Below are 24249 nucleotides of genomic sequence, written 5' to 3' on the forward strand. Positions count from 1 at the left end.
CCGTTAGCGGACCTGGTGTGATGGTTAGACTTAGAACACTTGACTATCACGCCGAGGACCTGGGATCGAATCCCACTCCCGACAAACTCGCAAAATGTGAGTTCTTCCTTCGGAAGGGAAGTAAAGCGTGTGTCCCGAGATGAACTAGCCTAGGGCTAAAAATCTTGTTAATACAGATTAAAAAACGCCGTGGGCGGGCCACATTTTTATTTGTATTCAAGTAGCAGGTAGAACTATGGAATATTAATTAGATTCTCACACCATGGTTATTGACATTCCGCTTAATGAAATGTTGTCAAATTTTCAGAGAAGTTGAAGCTTGAATATTGTACTTTTGAAATTTATGAAACTCATTGCACCGTTCAACACTAGTTCGCGTTATGGGATGAGAAAAAAATAATAGGGATTTGGGACCCTAGAAACCCCAAGTTCTCAATTCAAACTTCGGTCTTGAACTGTGAAGTCCCGTTCCAATATTTTTCGAAATTTTTTTCACTATGACACTTCTATGGATCCAAATCCCTGTTCGTTTTTTCTCATCTCATGATACGAACTTTTTTTAAAATTTTGTTGAGCTGTGTTATTATTTGTTTATGATATTAAGAGCATCGTATGACAATATTCCCATATATGAGCTAATTCTATGAAAATAGAGGAAAATTTTCAAACAGTAGAAACTTTGGTTTCCCTCGATAAGAAATTTTTAAATTTTCGGAGGATATACTAGAATAGTATATCTTTTGAATGCCGGATGTTAGTTTGGAGTACATTTTTTTGTTAATAGCGGTATATATTTACTCATATAAGAAAATCCTATAGAAAAGGCTCAAAATCTTCAAATAACAAAAACTTTAGTTTCCCTCGATGAAACATTTTCAAATTTTCAGAGGAGATACTAGAATAGAATGCTGGGTGCCATTTGGGTGGACATTTTTATTTGTTAATAACGGTTTTTGGCACACCGTGAGGGTCATTCGGGGAAACGAGTCATACAGGAAATGGCATTTGGGGAATCGGTTTCCGGAGACACGACATTGGAGAAACCGGCATTCAGTGAAAGATAGCACAACCGAATACACTTGAGATTTAGAGAATAAATAGAAAATAGGTAGAAAGGTATAACGTAGGATGAGGGAAAGCATCAAGCAATGAACCTAAAAGTAGGATAAAATATCAAAAAAACATAGTGTTCATGTTATGAGTTGGACGCTTTAGCTTTTTATTTATAACACAATTTTTAAAATTGAATTTTAACGTGACAGCTCATTTTTTTTTTCGAAAATTTCATTCAATTTTTCAGTTAGTCTTCTCATCATAAGTTTTCTTGGGTGTCCATAAATTTAATGAACTACCCCTGGCAACCCTTTCGCCCAATAGTTACACCTATGGTCAGGTCGTCCAGAGATTGACATCCCGTAGGCGCTTGCGTTCGGTGTGAATGTCTCAGCTGTTTTGCAGTATAAATTTATTAAACCCATCCCCAGCTTTGGCACGTTTTCCAATTTGGCACATTCTAACCGTATCTAGTGTTGGCATGCCGAGCTCGAGACGAGAAGAAAAAAAAAATGCTCCATCACACAGCAGCAGTGCGTTGGCGTGGCGGTCGAACGGAAGCCGTACTCGTCACATTGCATGTTGAGTGGATTTTTCGGACTTCGTTTCCGTGGCAAACTGATTGGTACCTTCAGTCGTATCGGAGGATTTGCAAATATTTTTGAATCTTCTTTTTAAAAATAGACGCGAAAGACTAAATTGGCAAAACACGCGCACCGCGGAAGGAATCTGAGTGTCACGGCAACACAAGTGAAGTGGTAATGAATGATAGTGGATTGCATTTGCATATTTGTTTTGTATGTGATTCTTCATCTTCCTGGCGTGACGTACCTGTTGGGGCAAAACCTGTTTCTCAGATGAGAGTTCTATGAGCACATTAACAGTTATTAACTGAGAGCTTCCTCTGCCAATGATTATTTTGCATGTGTATGTTGTGTAGCAGGCATGAACATACTCTATGACCTAGGAATTCAAAACAAAAAAAAACATCCATTACGGAAAGTTCCCGGAATGACTGAACCTGCCACTCGCTGAATACCAACGCCTTTACAGCTGTGGTTATATGGGCCCATATACTCTTGGGGCTGCAAAACGGTGAGTCGATAAGGAGAGCGTCCAAAATAGCTATGGTCCTCACAAGTTCCTGCCTCATGCTTCCACGGGTCAAACGATGACAAAGACCGCCAGCTAAGAGTTGTGTGCTTAGCTGGTAGTGCAACCTGGGCACTGTTGTCCTTCTGACTTAAGCAAGATTGAGGAGGTACGACCCGAGCGTCTGATCACCAAGGAGGTGCGGCTGAAACAGCATCTGTTCTGGCATCCAGCGGCTGAGTAAGAAACGCTGCACCACGCCCAGCTAGATCCAAAGTGGTAGCCCCATCAGTGTTTTCGTCCCAGTGTTGTTTGGGACGTTAAACAGAACTGGGACGATGGCCCTCCGGTGAGACAGGAGTGTTGGCGTAGGCCCAATAAGCCACCCGTAAAAATCCCCATTGCGAATAACATAGGACAAAATACGACTCGATACAATCGGCAAAGCCCCACGCGACGAAATAAGGACTACGATTGGAAACTTGGAACATGAAATTGCAAGTCACTTGGTTTCGCAGGATGTGACAGGATAATCTACGATGAACTACATCCCCGCAACTTCGACATCATGGCGTTGTAGGAACTTTGTTGGACTGGACAGAAAGTGTGGAAAGCGGGCATCGAGCGGCTACCTTCTACCAAAGCTGTGGCACCACTAATGAACTGGGAACAGGACTTATAGTGTTGGGCAAGATGCGACAACGTGTGATCGGGTGACAGCCGATCAACACAAGGATGTGCATGTTGAGAGTTAAGGGCCGTTTCTTCAACTACAGCATCATTAATGTCCACTGCTCTCATGGAGAGAGACCTGATGATAAGAAAGAAGCGTTCTACGCGCAATTAGAGCAAACATACGATGGTTACTCACCGCGTGACGTGAAAATCGTTGTCGGCGACATGAACGCGCAGGTAGGAAGGGAGGAAATGAACAGACCGGTAATCGGACGAAACAGCCTGCACGCCGTATCGAAAGATAACGGCCAGCCATGCGTAAACTTTGCAACATCATGTGGTTTGGTAGTCCGAAGCACCTTCTTCCTCCGCAAAGTTAGCCACAAAGCCAGCTGGAGATCACCCGATCATCAAACAGAAATCCAAATCGACCACGTTCTAATAGACGGTAAATTCTTCTCGGCGACTTTTTAGTCCCTGTATGCATGAGCTCAAAACTTTCGACAGTTATCACCACGCGTCGAAGTCGAACGCCGCGGCTCAACATCGAGTAACTGCATAACGTAGAAATGGCTCAAGACTACGCGCAGCAGCTAGCAGTGGCCCTACCAACAGAGGAGCAGCTTGGCGCAGCTACACTTGAAGATGGCTGGAGGGACATCCGATCCGGTAGTACCTCGGCTACAGCACTAGGCTTTGCGACTCCGACTCACAGAAACGACTGGTAAGACGCAAATGTGAACAGCTGCAAAACGAGAAGAATGCAGCATGGGCGAGAATGCTGCAACACCGTACGAGAGCAAATGAGGCACGTTACAGACAGGCGCGGAACAGGCAGAACTCAATCTTCCGGATGAAGAAGCGCCAGCAGGAAGAACGAGATCGCAAAGCGATGTAAGAGCTGTACCGCACTAAGGACACACGAAAGTTCTACGATAAGCTGAACCCCTCGCGCAGAGGCTTTGTGCCACAAGCAGACATGTGCCGAGATAATCACGGGAATATTCTCACGAGCGAGCGTGAGGTGGTCGAGAGGTGGCGGCAGCATTACGATGAGCAGCTCAATGGCGAAGTTGCAAGCACTGAAGGTGGCGTGGTAACAGATCTAGGAGTAAGACGAAAGATTTCCAGCCCCTAACCTCCAATAGATTTAAGAGGAGGTTAGCCGGTTGAAAAACAACAAAGCCGCTGCAGCAAATCAACTACCAAGCGAGTTACTAAAATACGGTGGAGAAGCATTGGTGAGAGCACTACACTGGGTCACCAAGATTTGGGAGGAGGAAGTATGGCCGGAGCAGTGGATGGAAGGTATCGTGTGTCCCATCTAGAAAAAGGGTGACAAGTTGGATTGCGGGAACTATCGCGCGATCACACTACAGAGCGCTGCCTACAAAATACTCTCTCAAATTTTATGCCACCGTCTATCACCGATTGCAAGCGAGTTCGTGGGGCAATATCAGGCTGGATGCATGGGTGAACGCGCTACAACGGACCAGGTGTTCGCCATCCGCCAAGTGTTGTAGAAATGCCGCGAATTCAACGTGCCCACACATCACTTGTTCATCGATTTCAAATCGGCGTATGATGCAATCGATCGAGAACAGCTATGGCAGATTTTGCACGAATACGGATTTCCGGATAAACTGATACGACTGATCAAGGCGACGATGAATCGAGTGATGTGCGTAGTTCTGCTGCTTGATTTCGCTGATGATATTAATATTGTAGCTCGTAAATTTGAGACGATGGCGGAAACGTACATCCGACTAAAGAGTAAACCCAGGCGAATTGGATTAGTCATTAATGTGTCGAAGACAAAGTACATGATGGCAAAGGGCACTAGGGAGGAATCACCGTGCCCGCCACCTCGAATTTCTATCGACAGTGATGAAATCGAGACGGTTGTAGAATTCGTGCACTTGGGCTCACTGGTGACTGCCAACAACGACACCAGCAGAGAAATTTAGAGACGCCTTGTGGCAGGAAATCGAGCTTACTTTGGACTCCGCAGAACTCTACGATCGAACAAAGTTAACAGTCACACGAAGTTAACTATTTACAAAACGCTGATTAGACCGGTAGTCCTCTATGGGAACGAAGCATGGACCCTACGTGCAGAGGACGAACGCGCTCTTGGAGTTTTCGAACGGAAGGTGTTGCGTACCATCTACGGGGGAGTGCAGATAGAAGACGGAACTTGGAGAAGGCGAATGAACCACGAGCTGTATCAGCTGCTGAGAGAACCAACCATCGTCCACACCGCGAAAATCGGGAGGCTACGGTGGGTGGGTCACGTCATCAGAATGTCGGATAGCAACCCGACTAAAATGGTTCTCGAGAGTCATCCGACCGGTACAAGAAGACGTAGAGCGCAGCGAGCTAGGTGGGTCGACCAAGTGGAGGACGATCTGCGGACCATACGCAGAGTGCAGAACTGGAGACAAACAGCCAATGATTGAGTGGAATGGAGAGGGCTACTATGTACTGTACATCAGAGGTCACCCAGGCCTTAGCCTGATCGGTAAGGTAAGGTAAGTAAGTTTGAAAGCAACTTTAGTTGCAATTATTGCTATTCCAATTGCAAATAAGTAGTGCTTCAAAATGCTAAATAGTTAGGCATCAACATTTCATTCGTTAGCAAATTTAAATTGTTTGAAAGGTTTTTGACTGAAGTTTAGCTGCAGCAATGAATTTTCAAAACCGAATCATTCTGCATATAAATATAATTCATACCTTACTAAGAAGACTGATGTGATTTGCTACAGGCAGCGAAGATGTGTGTCTTCATCAAACTAATCCTTCCGTCGTTACCATTTTAGTTGTTCTCCCACGCGAGGAAATGCAACATTATGCAACATGTTATGTTCACTGCGATTGTTTACATTTATCGCCATTGAATCGTGTAAGTTATTGCTCCAACAACAGTCGGAAATCTTCCAACATGTGTTAGCAAAATTTATGACTTTTCAAGGCATTAACTGCCAACAACGAGCACTGATCCAGGACAGCGAAATAAATACAATGTACCTATGTCTGGTTCAGTTTAGATGCACTTCGTGGCATGCTAGAGGCGGAAAATCATAAAAATTCCATCGTTTATGGTTGGATGTTTCTTTGGGAAAGAATTGACAACCACTAAGATAATAGGTCAACACTATTTATTGTCCTTGAAAAATTATTAAGCAACATATTTTCATGGTTTATTATTGTTACGGCTACTCTGTCAGTATTATTGTGTTTAGTACTCACTTGCTACAACAGTCGAACTCTGTAACGGCTGCTATATATTTATCCTGCCCGGCTTGTTTATGCTTGTAGAGTTGTAGATACTCCTAACGCAGTTCATCTGTTCTGTTCTCAAGCAGGAAAGCGATATTGAGACGTACGTGAGTGTTTTAAATTTAGAAAAGTTGCAACATAAACAGACGAGACGGTGACATTAGTTACAGCTGGCATTCATTGATTGTGGAGTCGTTCACGAGAGCATGTGTGAAGTGCGAGAACTTTCGTGACATTGTCACCATTGAGTGTGGGAAAAGCACGTGCTCCCTGGCATAGGAATAAATCTCAGTTTACACATCGTTCAGGTGATTTAACGATGTTATTGTAGCGAAGTATCAGCAGAATAATTTTCTGCGATACAATTTGTGAAACAAAATTCGTTTGTATTTGGTGGTAACAGGTGTAGACGAAACCCAATAAAAGTATTGGGTAAGTGCGGTTGTCAACGGAAACTGGCTTGATCTGGGGTTGGAACAGGTCAACGGAAGTTGATCTGGGGTTGGAACAGGTAGTAATGTTCTTGAGCTGCTGGATGGCATTTTTAACATCCATTGACGTGGGAGTTAGCTCGTTCCCTGCTGTACTGACGTAGTCATTTCTCCTGCTGCCTTGATCCTCTGTGTCTGCACTCCCCGTACCATTCACCATTCATGGTTCACTGTCCAATCGTTCCTTCAGCTCCGTTCCGAGTTTAGGTTTCCTATGGTGATCTTGAAGTCGTGTCTATAGGGCAGCTATCGTACTCGCGTTCGATCAGCGCGGCCTTGTCATCATCAGTGCTTTCATGTCACCCATCAGTAAAAAAGCTGTTCCCAGCTCGCATTCGTTGCCGCAGCTGTGGTAGATACCTAGTATAATTATTACATCTAAACGTTCGCACCGTTGATCCTGTCCAACGCAACCGCAGCGCTACAATGCCGATCCCGTTGTGCATTAGTATATCGGCAAGTATGCGGGTGCTCCCGATGAAATTGAGAGATCTGCAGTTCCACGTACCGAGCATACAATCACAAGTCCCTTTTCATCGCTGTGGTCGTCGCCAATTGTATCGGTTCGTGTTTTCTTGGTGATTATTCTCTAGTAGGTTTTAAACGATCGGCTCGCAGGGCCAAACATCAACGCTCCGGTTTACTGTACGCAGGAACGCAGTAAGTTTGCCCAAACAAACCCCTCGTCGTGCATACGACCAAAGTTCCCACAGGGGCTGGTTACCCGATCTTCGATTACTCGTATCCCGGCCGGTTCCAACTAGAAGGTAAGGTTCGGAGTTACATGGCAGGATACTGAAGAATGTCTGCAGATGTCTGAATCGCTGTGCCAGCCTTTACCTATTTAATTACTTTCAGTTTTGACCATCATCGTGGGCGATTGCCAGCCATCATTGTCTTGACCAGGGTTGCCATGTCCTTGTTGAGGCTGCACCGCCATGAGTCCCTGACTGAACAGAAGGGAATAACAACAGCATAATATAATGCGTACAACTACATAAAGGAATCTGTTATTTTTATGTTATTGCGATTTTTTTTTTCGACTTAGACTTTGATGCGATAAATTTCGTCGTACTCATATTTCGCTTTCGATTTCGCTGTCAATCTCAGTCGCATGCGGGGTTTTTGAAACTCGCCCGATGATGTGACAGTTTTCGCCGGCCTTCTCAATGTTTACCATTAAGGTCTTTTGTTCTCGGTCCACCAGCTGGTCATATTTACACAACAAAACCAGCTGGTACACCGATGTTTACGTTCATCCTTATTGTTCTCGGCTGCCAGCTGTTTTTGTTTTCATAACAAAATCAGCTGGTTTCGCCTGAATCGAGGAAAGAAGGCGAAAATGTGTCATAAATGTTAGGTTAGTACCATATTAGGGCGAGTTCAATTTCGTCGCCAAAGTCTGATTATTCATAAAAAATACAATATTAACATAACATAATATGTTATAGACATGCGTGTCATAAGCGGCAAAATAACAAATAGCATAACAAAAAAATGTTCCTGGCAGACTAATTCAATAACATGTTTTGTTCGTTTTAATAACAACGTAATAAGAGTGAATTTGGAAAATTTGTCAATAACAAATTTTGAACTTGAAGTGTTATTAATAATAATCTTAAATCAAAACATGTTATGTACAGCTGATGTACCTAGATAATACAGTACTGGACAGAATAAAATACGCATTGATCGATTTCATACAACATGTTTATGTTTGGAATCCCTGAATCTCGGCTTCTAGTGCACAGATTGACTTCAAAATTTAACTGGACTCTTTTAATAACATGAAATTTGACTTGTTAAGAAATAAGACTTAATTCGAGAAAAATCGAGAAATTTTCATTTTGAAATAACTTTGAAATTTCCATATTAAGATTACCAGGTTCGTCTGCAAAGTTAATCAGTCTAACGAAACACACTACTTTTCCGAATAACCCATTTGGGTAAAACAATTGAAAAATCGCAATTTAGCTATTTTTATGGAAATGAACGTTTTGCGATATTTAGAAAAGTTTTTCTCAGAAAAAAAATCATTTGTCGCGGATCAAATTCAAATTATTATGAATATCCAGACCCATGAAGCTGAGATTCAACCCTCAAACAATCAATGCGTGCTTAATTTTCTCCAGTTACTGTTATTGTTGAGATTTTGACTCATATGCAGTTGGGATGTAATGCCAGGAGAAGGCAGAGAAACTGATGAGTAAATATGCACAAGCTTCCCATCAAGAAATGTTGCAAACAACGTAAATCTCGAATGATGCAATTTTGATATCAAAGCTTGTTATTGTCGTGCTATTGATGATCAAACATTTGGCCAATCTTAATACTTAAATAATAACTAAACATGTTTTCCAAGAAAATATATTATTCAGATGTTATTCAATGAACGTATTCTAATACCGTGATCATAACAAAATGAGATTGTCCAACAAAATATGTTATGGAGAAGCAATGTTTTGATAAATTAACAATAACAAAACAAGAGATTAAAACAAGTTATGTTATTTCGTAGTTATTAATTTTATATTCTCCTCTGCTTGGGATCTGCCTCTGCTGCGATGTCCTGCTGGGCTCTAATCTAACACTTTTGCTCCTGAATTCCTGTCGCTGTTGACATCGACGATGGAGCTCCACGTTGGAGGTACTTTGTATAAATGAGGACGATGATTATCTCAAGGACACTTTGCGCCTGAGGGATCCCCACATGTTTTCATGATTGAGACGGTCGAAAGTGTCATTTCTTCAAAATTGCGGACAGCGATCGAGAATGCTTTTTTAGCATAGAAATTATGATTCAAAGTCGTGGGAAGGAAAGGGCTAATCGGCCATAAAATACTATTACTTTTACTTACGTCAACTTAGGCATTAAACCTGATTCAACTATATGTGTAAATCAGGTTTAAAAGTTGGTGAAGATATTCCCTTAGTATTCTTTCCTGTTCGGACATTCACAGATTGTTGGACCTGACATTTTGCATAATCCTGAATTTGCAGCCAGAATTTTGTCCCAATTATCCCAATCATCAGAATCATATTGCAAAATTTCATATATTACCTCTAAGCATTGATCTCGCCGGCGTATCGCAAATGGAACAGCAAAGAGGGATACACATTTTCTCGTTTGCAACAGTTATTCCGTGTTGCAAAAGTCGTTCAGTTCGTCGATAAACGATTCAAGGAAAACGTTCACATATTTCGGCTTGTCTATAAATATAAGTCATAGTGATAAATATGTTCATACTCCATGAAAAAAACATACTTCCTTCACAAAACAGGCCAACAATCAACGGTCGCTGAATTTCCCTCAATTCAAGCATGTTGATTAGAATAGGCCAGAAAGATTTGGAGAAACGCTGGCAATCCGTCAATATTAACGTTTAAAGACACACTATTTGGCACGTTCTCGATGCGTGATAAGGTTTCTTGGAGTATTTTCCTTAGGCCTTAACGCCAATATTGCCTGCCAAGTCGGTGGCCTTAATGTTCTGGCACATTTCTGCAAACGGCTGTCGGTTCTACAAATTCGCCGTCACTTTCATTATTTTCACTAACATCGTCATATTTTGGGGAAGCAACATTCAAAATAGGTCGGGTCCCCTTTTCCAGAAATGGAAAATGATGATGTGCAGCTAAGCAGACACAAACCAAAACAAATCTACTCGTGCGCAACAGGAACCCAAGAATAGTCGCACTTCTTTATTCGTGAGTAGGTAAACGAAGCTGGCAAGCACTCGCATTTGGTTCGCGAAACTTCGCTGAGTTTTTTGCATTTTGACGAAAAACGCATTTTTACGAATGGCAGTGCTGCTTTTCAGGAACAATGAAGCATAAAGCATTAGTTTATGATGGATAATCACTGGATTTGCTATTATAATCACACTAAAATGCACTGCCCGAACCTCCACTAGTTCTTCACGAATAAAAACTCACGAGTGTTTTTGTTTTCGTTTTGATTCTCACTCACGAAGCAGGCGGGTGCGAATAAACTCACACATTGTTTACTCTCGGAATCGTAAGTAAGCGTTGTATTGACTTTACACTCGTGAGTTGCTTCATGATAAGAGTAATTCCATTAATGGTCATTTCCCACCGTTCTTGTGGGCGACGCAAAATCCTCTTCAACGGATTTTTCGATATGAGCGGCACTAGGGTGCCTGTACCAATTATGGCACTACCTAAGGTAAACTATTTGTACAAAAATAACGCGAAAACCAACGAATGTCACCAACATGTTAAAAGATAGTTTAGTTTCCATACTTTACAGGAAAAATATAAAAACGGAGCCAAAACTACTTTTAGTATTTATTACGGCGTGTGCCAATGATAGGAACCCTGTACCAGTTATGGCTACATTTTTTAACTTCGGTTCCTTTTTGCACTATTTACATGCATTTCTTATGGGATTAGCCATAATTGGTACACTATGGCGAAAAAGGGTGCAAGGGAGCCGAAATTTTAAGGAAAATGATTTATTTCTACCATAATTTGAGCAAAATGTGGACTTTAAATGAATGCAACCTTCTTTTGTGAACGTGATCTGTTTTTCACATTTTTTTATTGTTGATATATATCGTTAAAGGGTGAAAATCAACTATGGCGAATAAATGGTACTATAGCCATAATTGGTACATTTACCCTAGCAACTTCGGAAACACTTGGAACGCTTTTGGTTTCAACTTGCTTCCAAGACAACCAGAAATCGCATAAGGATGTACGCTGTATATCGTATAAAGTACTATTTCAACTCACTATCGCATAAATACACACCTGAGGGACAATTTTCATCGTATATCATGTTAACTTATTGCGATGTATCTGGTAAAATCGTATAAGAGTGCAAATTAACTTTTATAATGTATAACTACATCGTAGTAGACGATATTCTGATGTTTTGTTGCGAAGAACTTTACTTATTCGTGAAAGAGTTCGAGCAGACTCGCAGTGTCAATTGAATTCGCATAATTGCGCACTGCGATGATTATACGACTTCGCTTGGTACTTTTCTTATTATGTCAGATAAATTCGCATTGGTGTACAAACTAAATCGCATAAAAGTAAAAATAAACTCGTTAAAATGTGCCTACAAACTCGCATAAGCTAGAATCATTAACGTTGGTATATTGCGATGTGATATCGTCGGTTTCCTGCAATAGGGGCACAACTAAAAAAATGTGAATTTTCAGAATGAGCGTTTGAAAATTGGCAATCTTGAAGCACCTCCTGCAAGTTCACTTATTTCTCTTATCATTTGACAAAAGTAAACGAATTTTGGTTATTGTATCATGGAGAGGGACTGAAGGACTATCTGTTTAATTAATTTTCGGTTACTATTTTTCAATGACTATTGCAAAATTTGGCTGGTTTTAAGTTGTGCCTTTATTGCGGAAAATTGATAAAAATGCAAAATTCTCGCGTTTCTCATCGAATTTCGGAACGGGTCTTTGTGAGATGAAAGTTTACATAGTTTTTCATCATTTACCATCAAAATCTCAAAAATGACAATTTTTGAGTTGTGCCCCTATTGCAGGAAACCGACGATATGTGATAACAATGAAAGAGATACTGTTGGAGTGCCAAAAAGCTACAAGAAAGTTAACAGTCATAATTATGGTTACTAAACAGGTTATAAAGTCATCTTTTTGTTTTGATGATCTGATAATTTACAATGGGTGGTGCTAGCAAGAGAGAGGCAGTGGTAACTGTGCGGGTATTCACATTTCGTCATTTTGAGCTCCAGATAGCCTGGCGAACACGTACAGTGCAGGGAAACCAAGTGCATTCTAACACTGAGGTGAGTTAGAAGGTCATGACAATTGATCAGTGTGTTTCATAAGAAGTGTTTGGTGTTAAGTGTGAAGTGTGCCTCGAAAATCCAAAGGTTCTTAGTTCGATACTGAGGTGACAAGAATTTCTTTTTTTAGGATAAGTCGCATAAGATGCTATATTACGTGGCAATAGCGCACACCGTGCATCGCATGAGATATCACCTGAAGTCATATAGCGTTATTATTTTTCCGTCAATGCACGTATAGCGCCTCCACTTTTGTACGCATAATGCACTGCATCTTATGCGATGTAACTTAACCGCATAAAAGTACTATAACATAAACATAAACTTCATTATACGTGTAAATTGATTGTCTGGGTTTAAATTTCTCTTTTTCGTTTTGAAAAATGTACATTTCGCTTGATTCTTCGTCACAGGTTAAAATCAGTCTCAGAGGCAGCACATTTTCGATCCAACTTGAAATACCAACTGAGATAAAAATGAGACATAGGACGATGGATTTGAAATTCAAAAATAAGAACTATTGTAAAAACATAATAGAGCTTACGTTTTTAAATTGATCAGCAGAATTAATGTGTGGCGGTTAATTGAGTTTTATAAACGTTTATAAGCCATGGATTAAAACACACAGTTCTGTACTTTTTCATTAAGCAATTAGTTATCTCGATAACCAGATCACAGCTTCTACAGTATTTGCGGTTTTCTCGCTTTCATTGGCTTCATTTTATGCAACACTCTTGTGCCCCACCTACATGACCGCTTCACTTCCTTCCCGAGAGCCGATGGGCTACGGCTTTGGCACCTCGTGATTTCGCTCGGTCGATCGCGTTCTTTCGCTCCTCTATCTTCCTCCAGATGTCAACTGTGATCCTCTGGGTGCGGAGCTCACCCAAATCATTCTCGCCAGTGGCGATGAAGGCGTTATTAGTGGCGCATCATTGATCTTCTACACTTGCGCCTTCCGGAATATCCACAGCACGGTTCTCCAGCTCCTTGATGAAGAATCTTTTCACCGCAGCAACTGTGTTGAACCGGCGCCCGATTTTTTCTTCCTGTCGATGAATCCTCGCAATGCACCGCTGGATCGCACCGACTAGGAGATGATGTTACGGGTATAAATATTTGTTACAATTATAAGACAGAATAATTGTATAATGTGTTCAAAGTTTAATATTCGTGCGTTCTTTGTGTTAAATGTTGAATTTTAACTTGTTGATATTACCCTTGTAGTAATTAGCATTTATAGGGTTCTGGTAGAATAGAGGCCCATGAAGTGCGCAATCTTATTTCGATTGCCAACATTCAGGCCATTTCGGGACGCGATTGAGTACCAGAGAAGTAAACCTTTCCCTGGCACAGACTTCAAGTCATAAAACTCTAGTAATGAAACCCGAAACGGGATGCCCGATTAGGATTAGTTTTCCTAGACAAAACCTAGCTATGAACACAATAACAACTACTGTGAACTAAAAGGCATACTGCCAACTAAAATACAATTCCAGGATGACTGATGGACCCAAACCAATAAAAGAAACCTCGTCATCCTGTGATCGGAATGAGTTATCCATCTGGATAACAGGGCACATTTATGTTATGTGTTGTGCTGCGTCAATTTTTGATGTTCCTAATTTGTGCATTTGTAAGGTTCTGTGTATCGTGAAGTGGTAATACTTTGTAATAATTGATCTCTTTTATTTTTGTAACATGGCGCCCAACTAAAAAACCCCGTGTATGCATATGAAGGTTAGTTGGAAAGATTATAACTTCAGTCTTAAGGCCATTTTATTTTTGTGGACCAGAGCTCGTCCATAAAAGTAAAGTTTAGTTGAGGTAAGATTTATTCGTTACAAAATCTGGAGAGCAGTTTGGCTTTCGGGTAACATAAATCTTTAGTTTTGAGTTGAGGTGTTTTCTGGGGACTTGTTAGTCCTGTTCACCGCTACGTTTCTGGAAAGCATTGTGGCTTTCGGGTAGCATAACTCGTTTTGGTTTTGTTTTGAGTTTAGGTTAAGTTATTTATCTTTATCTTAGTGTTAAGTATATGGCCTTAACACTATTGTTATAAAGGGTATGAAGCATATGGGAGCTGAATTTTTCGTGAATCGGTGAACGATTCACGAAAAATTCTTGCTCAAACGTTGGATTGTGTTACGGGTATAAATATTTGTTACAATTATAAGACAGAATAATTGTATAATGTGTTCAAAGTTTAATATTCGTGCGTTCTTTGTGTTAAATGTTGAATTTTAACTTGTTGATATTACCCTTGTAGTAATTAGCATTTATAGGGTTCTGGTAGAATAGAGGCCCATGAAGTGCGCAATCTTATTTCGATTGCCAACATTCAGGCCATTTCGGGACGCGATTAGGTACCAGAGAAGTAAACCTTTCCCTGGCACAGACTTCAAGTCATAAAACTCTAGTAATGAAACCCGAAACGGGATGCCCGATTAGGATTAGTTTTCCTAGACAAAACCAAGCTATGAACACAATAACAACTACTGTGAACTAAAAGGCATACTGCCAACTAAAATACAATTCCAGGATGACTGATGGACCCAAACCAATAAAAGAAACCTCGTCATCCTGTGATCGGAAGATGTTATCCATCTGGATAACAGGGCACATTTATGTAATGTGTTGTACTGCGTCAAATTGTGATGTCTTTTATTTGTGCATTTGTAAGGTTCTATGTGTATCGTGCAGTGTTAATCCTTTGTAATAATTAATTTCTTTTATTTTTGTAACAATGATGGACGGACGCAATGTCACCATGTCAAACAGCTCTCCGTTCTCGCTCATTTCTCCCAGACCATGGCGTCCCATGACGTGCTCATAGTTCGAGTTGTCGGAATCAACATTCGCGTTGAAGTCGCTCATGAGGATCTTGATATCTGTTCGGCAATGAACACAAGAAATTTAGGCAAAAGCACTGGACTGTATTGGCACGAGGTATTGGGTATAGCACGGCAGAAGAGAAATGGGATTTCGGAATGGTAGGAATAACACTGGGGATCACTTTCACTACACTAATCACTTTATTTTTCTCTCTGTTACTATTTACACTTTGGATTGTTTCACTTCGCGTTGTTCAAGCCACGCGAGCGCTTGTAACTTGTCCACACTTAATTTGCAACTGACTAGCTGCGCAAAAGGGTGCGCATTTGTATACTGATGTTCCACTGTTCTAGACACGTTAGGGGTTCTACGCGCGCGTAGAAGCCACGCGACGTGTGTGGAACAAACCATCATCACATTGGCTGCAGGGCGACAAGCGTCGATGATGATGACGGCCACGGCGGCGGCATTCGCTGCTGCTCTTGCGGCTGGCTCTCACGGTACTCACTCTCTCGCTGCTGGTCGCTACTGTCTCGTCGGCTCGGGTGAGTGCGTGTGCTTCGTGACGATCATCGATGACGGTTCCGATGCGATGGTTGATGTTGGATGCGCAGCTGGCCATGCTGCTGCCGTCGTTTGGAGCGTATGTTCGCGAACATACTCCCGCCCGTTGGAACGCAGATCCAATTCCAATGATCGTTGGTTGCTGCTGAGGCGATGTCCTTATTAAGGCGCTTTTCGTCGACTTCCCAACCGGCATTGGTTGCATATCCTTGCCTGTTAGTTTGTTTACTTGACAGGCACATACTGGACTGTCACTTTCTTGATCGTCGTACGAGCCGGTCACTGTCCATCCAAACTCTGTTTCGACCAGGGATGGTAGGCGATCAGAGAGCTTGATCCGACCTTGCTTTAGAATTTCCGCAAACAGTTCGGCTCCAATCAGCATCTCTATCTCGCTGGGGCGATGGAAGGAATCATCTGCGAGCAGAATACCGGGTGGTAGGGGAACCAACGTATTTTGGACACAGCGTTACGCCAATATATTTTGGACACTTGCATTTGTTTTTGCCGTAAGTGTCCAAAAAATATTGGCGCGTTGCTGTGTCCAAAATATGTTTTTTCCCCTATACTCCAGGAATCAATACTCACACGTACCGCTGGGGTTGAATCTGTCACCTTTGGAACAGTGTAACAGTCGAGGTTGGTGGTAAGTTCACCACAATTTGATCTCATTTGCACCACCACCTTGTGGTGCAGTTGGAATCTAGTACCATTGACGCCAACAACTGGAATGTTCGCAGGAAACTTCAGAAGCTTCATTCTTTGCACTACTGAGTCGGCGATGATGTTGATCTGTGATCCGGAGTCCAATAGAGCATGCACACGATGAACTTGACCGTTATTCGAAGTTAGGTTAACCATCGCCGTCATCAGGAACACATGTTTTGTTGATGGAGAAAGTTTGCTGGAACACGATGACCTTACAGGATGCTGAATCGCTACCGGTACTGGGTTGGCTTCGGAAGGCTTCTGTGTGTCAGCGCGCTTTGCTTGAATCCTCTTCCGTTCGAAATGAAGCAGCATGTGATGCCTTTTGAAGCACTTCATGCAAGACTTCCCGTTAGGACACGCTAAACTACGATGACTCTTTCTTAGGCAATTCGCTACATGACGAGTACACTCTTCGATGAGTCTCCGGAGTTCCTTCGACGATCTCCTTGTTATCTGTTTTAAGTTTAGGAGGCCCAGAATGTGCGATTCTAGGATCACCCGCTTATTGCCAAACCTCTCTTCCAGGATATCCCATGCGCGCTGGTAGTCGTTGTCCTGCAACGTCTCCAGATCGATCACTCCAGCGGCATCTCCTTTCAAGGAGTTCTCAAGATGGTACAACTTTACGGCGTCTGAATCTGACGAACGCTGCATCAGATCCTGAAACATGGCTTTGAAGCGGGGCCATGCTTCATAATGACCATCGAAGGTTGGCAATGGAGCACCGAAGGACTGCGACTGAACGATGATCGGCTGTTGGTTGGAGTTAACTTCTCGTTCCAGCTCTGGAGCAGCACAGACACCTCCTCGTACAGGTCCAAAAACTTGTGGTAACACTCTTCTAGTCCCTCAAGTCCATCTGGCGGGGACAGGGCGATGATCTCTTGATGGAATCGGGTGTACCCGGTGTGAGCATTCTCGACGCTTCGTTGGTACACCTTTATCTTGGCTGAGGTTAGCTCGACGTTGCAGCCAAAGCAGACTTGTTCCAGGATAAAGCCTGCGCACTTTAGAATCGGTACACTTTCAACCGGCTGCCGCTCAAAAACGGAGTCACTTGGAAAAAAGTGTTGTTAGAAGCAATTGAAGCTTATCTATTACAGATTGTAGGAAAAGTATAAAAATTGCTGTTTTTATATTTTTAGATGAACTATTGATCTGAATTCGTAAATAGTGCCAGTTTTTTCTGCACACATTGAGCAAAAACCAATCATTGTCAGATTCAAGGTTTGTGTAGGAATATATAATTATCAAACCCACCAATTACACAGTATATAATAGTTCCTGGTATTATGATTGCTGATTAAGGGAGGTAAAATATTCCATGAGTGTTTTAAAATTTCCAATATAGCTATGGTAAGCCTTTGAAAGGTTTTATGGAAAATCAAAGACTTGCATAGATATTTAAGGTCAAAAAAGTTGTTTTCGCATAAGCTTTAGTTCGGCAAATACGCATACGGGAAGGATACTATACGATTAGTATTGGTATACAAGAAATCAATTATTTGATGCAGAACAATATAATTAATCGTGGCTCGAAAGCTGTATGGACTATTGCTGACGAAATTCATTGGATGTGTTTTGATGGCGTGAAATATCTAACGATTTTTTTTGAATAAAACTGAATCTACTCAGAAGTTTTTTATTTGTGATCATAGAATCACATCTAGAGTTCCATAATCTATATGGTTTTCAGTGTTTTATCCATGAAAACTATCTTATTTTAGGCTTATTATTAGGAGTTAGCCTTATGACTGTTAATTACCGACTACTGTGAGGGAAAACTGCTAATAATTCCAAAAACAATCCAGGTTTCGATATGAATTAAGTTGAGCCACTTGAATTGGGGAATTGTAGATCCAAAAAACGATCTCAGGAAATATTTTTTCATAAAAAAATTGTGTGAGTAAAATTATGTTTTGAATATAGCGTGAATGGCCAATAAGGCTATAAGTTTATTATGGTCTTGTGAACCATATTTGTCAAAAGTTTAATGTCGTAACTTGTTTTGAGCATATGTTTGATGAGTATAATTGTGTTTCTTGTGGAAATATCAGCCCGTGAAATTTGAAAATATTGACGATCATTGGTTTGTGCAGAATAAAATGGCATGAATTTCACAATAAGGTCAAAATTTTATCTTGAACAAATAAAAACTGATTTTCTCATATTTTTCCTACAAAACACAATAAATAAGCTTCATTTGCTTCTTACAACATTTTGTTCTAGGTCAAACCGTTTTTGATCTGCAGCCGGTAGAAAGCGTACCGATTTTAAAGTGCGCAGGCTTTAGTCTGGATTCTGCTAACGCTTCGTTGAGCAGCTCCACGGTTGAGGAACAGTACTCTCAGTACTCCGTCCTCAGCTGGATCTGTAACTTTCTTCACTGGTGTTTTCTTGGGCGGCATATTAATCGAGTCCTTCACGGGTCAGCAACGAAAATGCAGATAGGAATTCCGATGCACTCGTCACAGCGGATGGAAGGTAGCACAGAATCCGAAGCAATGGATGCAACTCTCAACACGACGGCGGAAAACGGGAATGGAATCAGTCACCTATTGGTTCGGAACCGACGCGCTTGTTACAACGGGTGGTACACTATCACAGAATGCCCGGGATAACGGAAGGTAGCACTAGGCGACGGCGGACTCACTCGGAATACCACGAAAATCGACGCGCTTGTCGGTCCGGATGGAATCAACTCCACATGAATTCCGGAACGACGGATTAAGTCACTACGCGACGACGCGGTTTACACTCGCGGACCGACACGGATACGGACGTTGTCGAAGCCACGTCCACGCTATTCACTGCACAGCACGCTGTTGAAGCCACGTGCACGCTTCTGAAACTACGCACTACCGCGCTGTCGAAGCCACGCGGAACGCTTTCACACACTACCGGATCCTGATCCGGCTCGAAGGACCAAATTGTGTTCGGCAATGAACACAAGAAATTTAGGCAAAAGCACTGGACTGTATTGGCACGAAGACGTGGAGCATGTTTGCCAGAGTATAGCAGATTTTGACCCGAAGCCAATCTATGTTCCCTAAAGTTCGGCCAACGGACTTCGCTCTGTCCTAGGATCTCAAGCTTCATACGGCATGCTTCATTGGTTAGTTGTACCAATTCTGGGGCACTCGATTGGGCAAGGGTTAATACATTCCAAGTTCCAATTCCTGTCCGTTATTTCACGCTAAAAGTCGTGTCCGTTGAATCAGCTAGTAATCTTTCATTTTCGGTTTCTGTAACGCTTTTTGGGTTTCGGAAACAGATGGTTGTTGGCCTGAGGTCCCCTATCCACCTTAGTATAGTTTCCGGTGGAGGAGCATTTCATACTCAGCCGCTGGATGCCAGAAGAGACGCTGTTTGAGCCGCACCTCCTTGATGAACAGATGTCGTTCGAAATCCGATGAGTCACCCACTCCGTTGGCGGGCGTTCGGGATGTCGATAGGATAGAAAGCTCATCTCCAGAATCCACAATCAAGCAACCAGGATTCAGCCCTCACAGCTCCGAAGGACAAAACCAAAGATATCATCCAACGTACTGGCGAGGACCATTCAACGTTGGCAAGACCCATCACGTTGATTGAACGGATGAAGCTGAGGTGTGAATTGGTTGTTTCACCCAAATGGAGGCGCATGGTTGAGCACATGAGGATAGGTTGTATCTTGTGTTTTTTAATGAATCAAGTTTAGAAAAGGCAGCAAGATAAAATATTCTTAAAACTAACATGCTCTTGGAAAATTATAAACAGTTCATCGAAAGTGACGTCCTACCCCACAGTGTACCTATCCCAAGCGCCTGGTTCGTAAACCGCGTGCATGGGTATGTTATCACAGCACGCGCGTTTATCAATCATCCGAACCTGAAACCCGATTGCCACCGACGACGACGTCGCCGCCGCCCGGAACTGCGCAGAATCTCTCATCTCTATACATAGTCAGCCTCAGCCAGCCGGATTTCTCATTGTTCTCAAAATTCCTTCGCCGTTTTCCACGCTTTCCACGCGCCACTGATAGCCACCCGGAGCTCGCTGGCTGTTTACATGCAGAAGCGCCCCTTTCTCGATCGTCCGTCGGGGTTGGTTGTCGTGTCGATGTCGAATGCAATCATATGTTCCGTGTGTCAGTTTTCGTTTTATCAGTAACATTTTCGCACACAGTATCTCTGGGTCGGTGGAAAGTTACGGACTGCTGTTTGCTCCCGAGTCGGTCGGTCAAATTCACGGTCGGTTTTTTTTTTGCTGTCTTTCATATTAGTCTCAATATTGTTTTATTTTATTTTGCGCTTGGTTGTAATGACATATGTCTGGTGGGTTCAAGGCAGAGGATTGGACCGAATGTGTGGCAAGAACTTGAACCCAGCTTGAACGTAGATGTGAAGACATGAAGAGTTGAAATTTTCCGATTGGAAGTGTGGGGGTTTTACTTGGATTGGGAATTCGTCTTTGAAATTCAATCCAGTTAAGGAAGAATACATACTGCAATGAAGTGTAATGCCGTATCTATTGCCGTATTATATAACCACCTGATCCTTCGCTGCTAAACGAGAGATGAGCCAGAAGTGCAGTGAAGTGGGAGGACACCAACGAGAAAAATTAAAGTCAAGAGCTTTCGTCCCAGGAAAATAAGTTACATGGCTCAAGTGGCTCCCTAATAGGGAAAAGGCTCCGAACGTGACGTATGGCAGAATGCGAAACTGCTTGGAGCGAAAGGAAGGAAGTTGTACAAGAGCGTTTTACTCGTTGCTCGTTTATGAGATTGTTTACTTACACCGACACCCCCGTGGTCCTCCCGCGCGGTTCGCGTTGCTCAACGTGAGAAGAAGCCTGAGTCAGCCCGTTGTCGTCGACGACACATCCTCCTGGCTGCATCGAGTGCAAGTGTTAAAGTGGAAAAGTGCATTCAAAAAGGAAACTGCCCGTTGATGAAAACGGGTGAATATCCACTTGTGTACGACTGTCTCCGAGCATCAAAGGGCAGCGTAAAACTGTGTGCAGTTATGGAAAAAATGAGTGGATAGCCATAAGGAGGAGCAACTTTTAACCCATCATAAACATAAAAGTAGCAGTGGGGTTGTGGATGTCCTATTTCATTTTGTTCGGTATGATGCTTTAGTTAAAGTTTTATTTTCATTTTACAAGTGAATCATCTCTGAGCTGAAAAGGGGTAACTCGATGTTATTTGCAACACGATGACGAGATTGTCATCTTGTCTTTTCGTTTTGGTATTGTGGGGCGTAGCTGCGGAACAGCGTTCTCGGAATCATATTCACCTTGAGCCACTTTTTCAACGTCGAGTATTGCAGTTGACGTGAATGATGCAGATAAATGATTTGAGAAGACGTACACAAAAGCAATACAGAGTTATCGGCACAGAAAAAATATATCCTTTCAAAATATTGAGATAGTGGAAAGTTTTCATAATGCGCTTTGAACATTATCTAACTTTTGGTAATTTGTTAGCAAAACTTATTGAATATTCTTAATAAACATTTTATCTGATCTCTTTGTACAGCTAGAGTGGTTCTAGAGAAGAGTTTTTGTTTCTGACTTAAGCTTATTAAATGCGTCAGTGCACACTTAATGCACTACTGGACTACCGCAGAAGTTTTCAGAAGTGCGAAAGCGTCAATAAATGTTTGCGTTTGCACCAAATTGAGGCAGCGTCTTCCGATCACTTAGGGTATTTAAACCAATAGTGACCCCGGGGTCCACTATGGGGTTGTTGGGGTCCACTATTGAATAGATCGTATTCCCTTACCACTGCAAATCGATGACAATAGTGAACAATAGTTAAACCGATGACATTTGTAGTCGCCCATACTTGTTTACATTTACAAATTTGTTCAAAAAAAGAAATATAGTTATTTATGTAACGAGTTGCAAAATGATGATTTTTACAGCACGAGTCGTACATTTATCCAACGTGGCTTGCCGAGTTGGATAAATATGACGAGTGCTGTAAAAATCGAGTTTTGCAACGAGTTGCATACAACATTTTTTGCAATGAGAAAAAAATAATCACTGTAGGTAATATGATCATTTACATTAGTATCATCATGCCTCCTGATAGTTGAACGGAATCACCCACGTGTTTCATCAAGCTAAACGCAAAACTTGAATCAAGTAAGCTGTGCTATAACCGTCACAGTTTTTCAAGCTCTCGACGTGGAAACACAGGTTGTTGGCCAAACAATTGCATTATGATTCATAATGCAACCCAAATGAGTTGCATTATGAATCATAATGCAACCCAAGGGGCCTGCAACTCTAAACTTTCACTAGTATGACAAAATACTAGAAAATACTACGGAAATACTTTCGGATGAGCAAGCCGATTGCTTTGATTTGTGTGGATATATGAGCCAAGCATTTTGGTGAGCTGTCAAAACGAATTGGTTTGGCTAAACAAGAAGATACAGCAATTCATTATTTTCAATTAATTGGAGAAGGATGATAATGTCCAACCTGGAATCTGTTGGAATTTGTATTTGAACGTTACTTAATGTTATTTAATAGATGTGCTGTTATAAACTCCTTGACATAGATCAAGAGCAATGAGAGTGTGATACATGTAGGTAGAATGGATGAATCTGCTGCAGGTTGAAATAAGATTTTTTGCCCGCAGTTAATTTTAATCAGCAAAAATATGATGGCAGATTGGGGTTGTTAACCGTCAAACGAAATGAAATAATCACATAGGTCATTGAACAATTTATTGTTGTTTATTGTCCTCTCTTTAGAAATCTGAATAAATAGAATCACGTGCAAATTCTATTCGCTTGTCGCCATGGCTGGTTACATACTTTTGAAGTCAATTTTCAACCGCTCTGGTTGACTATCACTCGTACTCCTAGCGCTAACAAGCCGATGCAGGTGCAGGTGCTGGTGCTGGTTTTGTAAAAAGATTACTCATTTTCTCAGTCCCGCTCAACCCGCATTCAACGTTACTCGTTCGCCAACGGTCATGTGTGCATCTGCATTCCAACTAGCGTTGTTCATCCATGTAAATCCTTTTCTTTCCGTGATGTCGTCAATCGCTACAGAAAAAAGAACGTTCTAGCGCGGCCTCTCTTGGATTTTGATTCGCAGCATAACTTGATTTTCCGATTGAACTGTTACGATCGATGCGTTGCACAATCAATGAACCAATCGAATAGATATCCTGTAGTATAATAGAAATACACTAGAACTCCAATGGCGCTGTAGTCAGTTTTCCTATTTAATTATTTTAACACTTAAACTACCGAGGGGGTAAAAATTCCCGCGAACTACCAAGGGTCCAAAAAAAGTCGGAAGTCCAACTTTGACAAGGCATTTCTCGGCCGTTTTTCAACCGATTTCAAAACTTTTTTTTGCGATGGAACCGGACAGGTTTCAAGATCATCTTCCATTAAAAAAAATATAAAATAGATGCGTCTACCCAAAGTTATTAAGCAAAAGGCACTTCCTAGTTTTTTCGAGAGCGCATTTTTTGCGCACATTGATCAATAAAACAAAATTTAAAGCGATGACATATGGTTTTTTCGACTCTAAATCATGCGTACAGCTGGAGTGAACATGTTTATGCAAAATTATTTATTTTGCAGTACACTGATAATTTACCTTACTCAAAAAACTGCTAAAATACCCTATTTTTCACATAAAATAAGCAATAAATCAAAATTCAAAGCGATGACATATAGTTTTTTTGGTCTTAAATTGTTCGTAGGATTGTACTCGACATTTTTGATGAACAATGAAAAT

General features: G+C 41.7%; 1 protein-coding gene across 8 annotated transcripts in view; it reads left to right on the forward strand.

The window, feature by feature from the left end:
* The window catches only part of LOC109429237 (Kv channel-interacting protein 4), a 165227-nt gene that overhangs the window by 61711 nt on the left and 79267 nt on the right, over nucleotides 1–24249 (forward strand). The window contains exons 1-2 of one of the 8 annotated variants that reach the window (XM_062856280.1): nucleotides 20619–20729; nucleotides 20966–21605. The exons of 1 other annotated variant lie outside the window; for it this stretch is intronic. Coding sequence is in view for 1 of the 7 variants with exons in the window: in XM_029862851.2 (XP_029718711.1) it covers nucleotides 20606–20729 (124 nt within the window). In the remaining 6 variants the exon portion in view is untranslated. Of the gene's footprint in view, nucleotides 1–20258; nucleotides 20730–20749; nucleotides 21606–24249 lie in introns of those variants that run through there. 6 more of the 8 variants (XM_062856281.1, XM_029862851.2, XM_029862850.2 and 3 more) reach the window with 6 other exon arrangements.

The sequence above is a fragment of the Aedes albopictus genome, chromosome 3, assembly GCF_035046485.1.
Source record: "Aedes albopictus strain Foshan chromosome 3, AalbF5, whole genome shotgun sequence".
Taxonomy (NCBI): Eukaryota; Metazoa; Arthropoda; class Insecta; order Diptera; family Culicidae; genus Aedes; species Aedes albopictus.